Source organism: Triticum aestivum, chromosome 4A (assembly GCF_018294505.1).
Source record: "Triticum aestivum cultivar Chinese Spring chromosome 4A, IWGSC CS RefSeq v2.1, whole genome shotgun sequence".
Lineage (NCBI taxonomy): Eukaryota > Viridiplantae > Streptophyta > Magnoliopsida > Poales > Poaceae > Triticum > Triticum aestivum.
Window position 1 is genome coordinate 633,788,647 of NC_057803.1, and position 8,330 is coordinate 633,796,976.

At 45.1% G+C, this 8,330-nt stretch overlaps 1 protein-coding gene across 1 annotated transcript; it reads left to right on the forward strand.

Annotated features, from left to right (window-relative positions):
- The first annotated feature begins 1,078 nt into the window (after positions 1-1,078).
- LOC123082784 (uncharacterized) lies at positions 1,079-3,521 on the forward strand. The gene is made up of 3 exons (XM_044505032.1): positions 1,079-2,389; positions 2,542-2,629; positions 3,086-3,521. The coding sequence occupies exons 1-2, from the start codon at positions 1,191-1,193 to the stop codon at positions 2,591-2,593; spliced, it is 1,251 nt and encodes a 416-aa protein (XP_044360967.1). The 5' UTR covers positions 1,079-1,190; the 3' UTR covers positions 2,594-2,629; positions 3,086-3,521.
- The last annotated feature ends 4,809 nt before the right edge of the window (positions 3,522-8,330 follow it).

An 8,330-nucleotide genomic window follows, 5' to 3' on the forward strand; every position in this document is an offset into this window, starting at 1 on the left:
GCCGTGGGCTTGACGGCGAGCATGGACGTCATCTCCGGCGGCACCGATCGCAGCAGGCACTCCATTGACGTGCGATCTGTGTCTCGCTCCGGAGTCCCGTCATTGACGGCGACCCAGAGTTGGCGCGCCTCCAGCATCACTTGCATCAGGAGGTCCCAGTCCGCGTAGTTCGTACGCGTCAGCATGGGCCAGGCCCCGTCGGTGTCGCGGACGACGCGCTGATGCACGACCATGGCGCCGTCGCCGCTATTCCCTGAATCCACCACAGTCTTCCCTGGGCTGTCAGGTCCTGCCATCTCCATAGGTGATTGAGCAACGGGGCTCTGATACCAAATGTCAGGCAGACCTCGACGCCTCTGTCTCCGGCGATCACCGGAGTTCTACTAGAGTGGGTGCGAGAGAGGGAGAGAGGCTTGTTTTGCGCTGCGAACTTACTGCAGCTTTTCTGCTTTCTTCGCTTTATTCAGAGTTTGCTAGCCAATTACAACGGACACACGGAGCTAGTGCGAGTAGTGGACGCCGCCATCCCAGCACCCCTCGCGCTTCGCCCGCCATGGCACCTTGACCGTGCTTTCGTGCCATCCCATGATCGTGTCAGGGCGCCGCTAAAAACTGTAACAGAAACCGAGTCGCAGCTCGGGCTTTATCTTACGAAACTGAAACTACTGACGAAACTGAAACCTATCGATACCTAAAACCCTAAACCTGAACTTTGAAGTTTACCCAACAGTATTTAGCTAGTTTTTTGCTAAAGTCCGACCCACCTTTAAAAACCGGATGAAACCTTGGTTCTGATTGTTCCGATTGGACCGCCGGTCCAGTCCGGATTTTAAAACTATATAGGATGCGGATGCGTGCTTCAGTCGGGCAAAATAAAGAGTTTCACATTTGGACACGCTGCAAAGGGAGGAGTCCGAAGGACGTCAGGTACCTAGTTCAAGTTCTTATCTTCCACGAAACAGATTCGTATGGGAATCCTCCAACATAGCGATTCGTCTTGTTATTGTAACGATTAGTTTAGAAATTGGCTACACCATCATATATACAGAGGCGAGTATATATGCCTGGTAGACCGATTTGCATTGGCCCCCGAAACTCTTGAGCGGGCGCCGATTCCGTGGTCGCTTTAGACGATTTTGCTTACAAAACCAGCCGCTTGGAAGATCTGATCGGCGATAGCTAAGCGCAAGATGCATGCCACCATCTCAGGAAAACAAAGATGCATATCTCCCCCGCTGCCGCCGGCAACCCGGAGCCCTAGGGTTTGCTGGGAAACGATGCAAGGAGATTTGGTTCGGCTGGTCGCGTCGCGCTTGCTGGCCGGCGATTTACTGGATTACGTCCGTTTCCGTGCTGTCTGTGTGCAATGGCGATCAGAGACTCTCTGCCCACGTGGCCGTGGCGTCGTTGATCCACGTTTCCACCCGCGCCGCTGGACGATGCTCCCCGAGGGCCGTGGCCTTTATCCTGGACACCCCGGGCTGGGTGACTATGTCCGCTTCTTCAACCTAGACTCAGGTGTCTTTGTCCGTATCCGCCTCCCGCTGTTTACCAACCATTGTATTCTTGATTCGGTCTACGGCCTACTCCTCCTCCAGAGGGATGAAGACACAGCCGTCCGTCTCCTCCACCCTTTCACCGGTGACATCGTTGAGCTTCCACGGCTCACCACCCTGATCTTGCAGAAGCCCGAGGGAGGAGCTTGGCCCCTCGAGATCAAGACGATGAGATACATCTCTACTAGTGCTTCCTTTGTTGCAGGAGCTGTCACTGTTTTGATTACCTTCAATTTGTATTTTTGTGGGGCTGTTGCTACCTCTCTAGATACGCAATGGACGATGCTAAGTTGGACATGCCCAGGGTCATATATCAATGGACCTCTGCCATTACACGGAAAGATATACGATGTTCCGGCCTTCTTCGATGATACGAATGGTGCACCTCGGATTTTTGAGATGGACGTATGCCACTATCAAGACCCACCAAAGTTGATCTTCACAGGCCCGATAGAGAAACCCCTACAGGCTTGCCACCTGGTAGAGTATGGCTCGGAGATCTTAGTGGTTGCACACGACGATGATCAACTATCCCATATGACGGTTTATAGGCTCGCTGACCTTGTCTTGGGAAAGTTCATTCCGATGACAGACATCGGAGAAAACGCTATCTTCATGGGACCAAGGAGTATCTGTGTTTCTTCCAGGGCATTTCCTATGGTGAAGGCTAATACTATCGTGTATTTCCGTCCACAAAAGCACCGTTTTGCGCAATACAACATCGGTCGTCGCACCTGGTCATTAGCTATGGATCAGTGTAGCATAAATGGCCGAACACAAGGCCCTCGTAGCATTGTATGTCATATCTTGACATGCTGCTCTCACCAGCATTGGTACGTACTAATCGTGCATAATAGTAAACACATCGCTATACTTTATACTACTTTTTTTTAGAAAAAGAGAATAACCCCCGGCCTCTGCATCTGGGCGAATACTTTATACTACTTGGTTAACTATCGTCGTTATTTCTTGTCTGAGCTTGTAGGAACAAAGGAGAAGATTACACATATACGTTAACTGGAGGTCCATCACCCTAGTGGAAAGTGAAGGAAGAGTTTCGAGCTGGCGTAATGGTATTGTCAGTCTTACCCTTCTTTTTTGTTTAACATAGATGCCCACATAAACACACATATGCTCACCCTTATGAATGCACGCACACACCCTATCTCTAAAGAGCACTTCCAAGATACTGAGCCGACACAACATGTTGTGACCGACAGTCGATATACACCAGTAGGACGTGTACTGTTACAGTAACAGTACAACATTTTTAATTTGGATTTAACATTTTCTGCTTATTTTGAATCGTACACAACCAAATTAACCTTAAGCATGTCAAAGGATAGTACGGCTCTATAATTTATCGATGCTTTTAATTAAAAAAGTTGCAGAATACTATTGCAGTAGCTGGCTTTCTCTATGACGACGTGTGTTCTGCTTTCCTATGGTTATTGATCATACGCTCGTCGCTGGTATTATTCCCATGACATCTTATTTATGCTTATTATGTCTTCATATTTTCTTCCCAGGCCTAAGTAACATACTTGTACCCAAAGCTAGTGATGGATGACATTCATCCATGCAATTCGAAGAAGAGGGGAGTTTTTGTTGATAAAGGAAGTATGTTACTGGAATATACTCCCTTCGTCCGAAAATACTTGTCATCAAAATAGATAATAAGAGATGTATCAAGAACTAAAATACATCTAGATACATCCCCTTTTATTCATTTTGATGACAAGTATTTTTGGACGGATGGAGTACAAAGAAGAGAGAGAAGTTTTACGTATTCTCAGCGGCGAGATTGCTCTGGGGTGAGATCCATCAGGCGGCAAGCAATTTGAGGCGGCCATGGAGAGCATAGCGACAACAACTTAATTTTGTTACATATTTTATGAGATATGATCTACCGTGTAAGAAGGAATGTACGATGGTTACTTCACTTTTGTTATCTGTCAAAGATATTTGGAGAATTGGTGTCAGAGTCCCTGAAGATGGGAGTTGTTAACTTGTTATATTTTTATTTGTACTATTTGAAACTTCTACTCCTTCCTTTTCAGTTTATAGGGCTCAATTTCAAAATCTCACCAACCAAGATAGATGGTGAGTGGTGGAATACCTTTTTGTAATTTGCAAAAGCATCCAATTAATGCTCTTGTTTTCCTCAAAATTTTATGTTTACCAATGTATTAATTACAATGCATGCATGCATAAAGTACATGCATTGGTCAATTTTCTCTTAATACTTGCATGCAATTATTTAATGCACCTTAGAATCTAAACTTGTGATGGGGAACAACCAAATTGAGTCTTATAAAATAAAAAAACTAAGATTTTAAGATAAGCCCTATAAACTGGAAAGGAGGGAGTACATCAGTTTGTCTAGGAACAAGCCTTGTGGTAGCTTTGTTGGTTGAGCTGATCTAGCAACATTACTGTTGTTAAAAATATGTGAGATGGAACAGGTTTGCTTTGGATCCAAGCCATACACCATTCCTTTCTGTGTGGCTCCAAGTGTACGCACATTATGAGAGGCACACTTGAGTTCCATTGTCCGAAATCTGGACGGTCATGGCAGTATTTTTCTCACCAAACCCCTTTGGTTCAGAGTCCAAAATCTTGATGGCTATTTTGTTAAACACAAGTGTTTTACAACAAAACTGTGCCAACTTTTTCATTGTCCAGATACAAATCGCTTGTCCAAATCAAAGACCTGCATTTGGTCATGAGCAAATGGTTCTACGGCGAGATATTTGATGGTTCATAACTTACAAGATCTGCATCTAGACCCTAGGATCTAAATCATAGCCCCCAGAGCGCTCCTCTCCATACCTGGTATACCGCGGATGATTCTCTCGGTTCCGAATGTCTCCAGACCGGGCTTCTCGGTTTCCCTGTTCGTTCTACAATAAAACATGGTGTCATAAACATAGCAAGCTTCCCGTGACACCTAATTATCCCAAGGTTTTAGTCTTCCAGGCTGAATGATGCAGAATTTTATAATGTTGATCAAATTTAAAATGTTCCTGGGTGTGGTAGATCCTGTTAGCTCCAGGCCCGACTCTTACGTCGCACGTTGCTCTCAAGAGTGCTTTTCGACGGAAACCCTATGGAAGCATGCACACACAACCTACCTTTATGAACACCTTCATGAGGCAGAGCCGGCACATCATTTTTTAAATTGACAAAGTCACGATAGACGCCTTCTTAGTTGACGGAAACGCCTCCTCCCACCGAATGCACATCGCCGGAATCCAGGAAAATACGATCATCAATGTCAAGTCTAAGACCTGAACTCTGATGGGATAGAGATACCACTATCCTCCTAACTATCTAATCATAGGTTCGTTCACATCCTATGTTTTGTTTCTTTGATCTGATGTTACATGGGGAACCACGTACACGCATAAATAGTACTATCTATCCTACCTATACACAGCCGACTCGGCAAGGGCTACAATTCCGTACCCTACTCGTGATTAACTCCAACAATCAACCTCCTAAGCATGGTGTCCTCACTTTATAGTTTGAACGTCAGTCCTTCCACCGATAGGAAATCCCTATATCCCTATAGGTAACCACTTAGTAGTGGGGCCACCAATTAGTGTATAGTGTTTTTTGCACTGGTGTTTATTTGACGTGCGCCACTGCTACTTAGTAGTAGCACATGTGCAAATTCTGCGCTACAGGTGAACCATAGTAGTAGCGCAGGTACAGTAGACACGCAGTACTACTATGTGGACCCCACTGTCAACCCCACCCCTCCCCCCTCGGACAGGCAGTAATAGTACGCGGGGTATAAGACTGGCGCTACTACTAGCTATAGCGTAGGTAGAACACCCCGCGCTACTACTATGGATGAACGAGGCCAGTTAGTGGGCTCCAATTAGTAGTAGCCCTTCGTAAATTACTCCCCTCGCTCCATTCTGCCTTTCAGTCACGATAGACTGCTTCTTCCACGCCCCAACCCCTTGGGTTCTTGGTGACCTAGAGTTTCGGTGGTGGTTGATGTGGTGCTCCGGTGATCCCCTGGTTGTTGTGGGGTGCACAAGCTGTCTCCATTTGATCACCGTTGGCGCAGTGATGCTCCTGGGTGGTGTCTCCGTGCGATGATGCCCTTGGATCAGTGTCACCGTGCCCGGCACTTGCTCTGGTCGCCGTGGGTGCTCCTGCGAACTCCTTGCCATCTCTTGGATGTGATGGTGCACTTGCTCTCGTGAACGGGCTCCTGGGTGGTGGCCTCATCAGCGGTGCGGGAACTGCTCGTGGGTGTTGCAGGAGCTGCTCCTGGAGATGGCTGGCTATGATGGCTGGCCATGGCAACGCGGGCGATGGGAGGGGAAGGAAGGAAGGAGACGGGGGATTTATTTTCAGAGCTTTGAAAGTATAAGGGCATTTTTGAAAGAAAAGGGATCTTTCCCTCGATTTCATTAACGAAACCAATAGTCATGACATACAACCAAAACACATCAACACTGCCTAAGTTTTTGGCATCACAGACAAGCGGGAGGCAACAACAGCCCCCAAGAAACAAGTACTCACTCCTCGCACCCGTGAAATACAAGTGGAGAGGTGGACAGAGGGAGTAGTACAAAACTACAGATAGGACGCGGCTGCGTGGTTCACTCGGGCAAAATTAAGAGTTTCGCCATTTTGACGCGCTGCAAAGGAAGAAGTCCAACGGACGTCCAATACCTAGTTGAGGTTCTTATCTTCCACGAATCAGATTCGTATGGGAATCCTCTAACATAACGACCAGTTTTGTTATTGTAACGATTAGTAGTAGTTTGGAATTTGGCTAAACAAATATATATATACATACATAAACACTATTCTGATCACGGGATCAGAATAATATTCTGATCACAACATGAACTTCCCATATAACGCGCCTGAACTTCCCTGTGTACGAACCAGACCTTCGGGCTATCTTCGCAACCGTGGCTTCCCACGCGAATTATTCCGGTCGGTAGTGTTGTCTGGGATGTGACTGTAATCCAGATACTCATAACTGCATCTAAATGCTCGTTTTGATTCGTAATTTTGCATTTTGGCGGATTCACTCTCGGGGCGGCTGAACTTGTGTCTGTTTATAAGTTTAATGCATTCGGTGGATGTTCTAGAACCTCCAACATGATGGTAATTTGGTGTAAGTGCGAGTTTCATGGACAATTTGTCGTTAATTTCAACGGATTTGATTTCAGGCTCTGTGTTCTTCATCCGCAGGAGTGGTTCCGTGGCTTCTGTGGATTTGTTATTTTTATTTGAATATATAGAGGGCGGATTTGATTGCAGTAGTGAGATTGGACCGTTCATGGGTTGTTAATTCGATCGGGCAGGCGAATACACCCCTGAAATTGGGCGATTGGATCTCGTGTCGGCCCGTGCTGGTTTTGGTTCTTCAATGAGACAGCTTGGTTGATTTATCGTTTTGATGTCAGGGCGCAATAGGATATCGTTCGAGGTCGCGGACTGAGAAGGTGTAGTCACCCAAGTGATTAAATCTGAGAAGCAAATTCGATAATGCATTTTTTTCCACTGATTCTACTGTCTATGTTACAGAGTTGGACTTCTGCACCTTTTGTGCTTGAACTTCCCTCGTTTTAATGCATGTTTTTTGGGTGATGCTGCAATACGATCTGTTTGGTTGGTGTTGTTATAAAAATTTTGTGTAGGTTTTTTTTGTTTTTCGAAGTACTCATATACGTAAATGTGGATCTGGTCCATAGATACACAAATCATCCTTTTTATATTTATTCTGTCTTCGGGACTAGTTTTTTTGGATCATCCACATTCTGTGGTAGTAATTGGACTTCTATGGTACCAGTGATTGAACTTTCTGATTTCCACATTGCAAGGTGGTGCAACATCGCGCTCTATTTTTTTTGTAATTTTCAATTTTCTAATTTGGGTTTTAGTTTGTTCCGTGGCAACTATGGGATTATTCCCAAATATGCATGCATACCTTACTTATTTTTTTGTAACATGTTTGCATACTTCAAACAGTGGTAGAACTTCAGTTTGTGTTTAATGTGAACTTACAAGATTTTTGCTTCTGTGTAATTTGTCTTTCTACATGTTCATTTGATGTTTTTTCAAAACGCCGAACTTCTGTGTTTTTACAACTTGAACTTACCTTTATTTAGAACATTTGATTAGTTAACTTACGCCTTGTGCATTTTGTTTCTTCGACACTAAACATTATTATTCCTCGGGTGCTTCTTTCTTGGTTTTTTATGTCACAGCAAAACTTTTCTTGAATGCAGGTTCATCTTTTTGAAATTGATATTTCAGGACAGATTACATTCCAGAAATCAAAAACCCTTAGTAGATTTCTTCTGCAATTTGTTGTAACTAGTGTGTAAGTGTGGAGCTGGACCACAGGCACTATCTTCAGTAGGATCTGGACTTCTTTTTTATTAATGGTTGAACTTCTGGTTTTGGATATCGCAATCCACATTGGAAGGCGAAGGTGCATGATTCTCTATATTTTCTTTGTTTGGTTTTCTTTGTAATTTTAATTCTCTGGATGTTTTTTTAGACTTTTGTCTCGTGAGCAATCATGGGATTAGCCCAAGTATGGGCCGAGACAGGAACGAGCCGGAGTAGGCGACGATGCGGCATGCCGCATCGTCGCATGCGGAGGCGAGTCCGTCACATCCATGATCCCACTATCTATCTTAGAGTTTTTAGGGTTTAGGGTGCGTGCGATGGGTGTGGAAACAGAATAACCGCATTGCGTCCTGTCAAATCCTAGCGCGCAACAATGCGGTA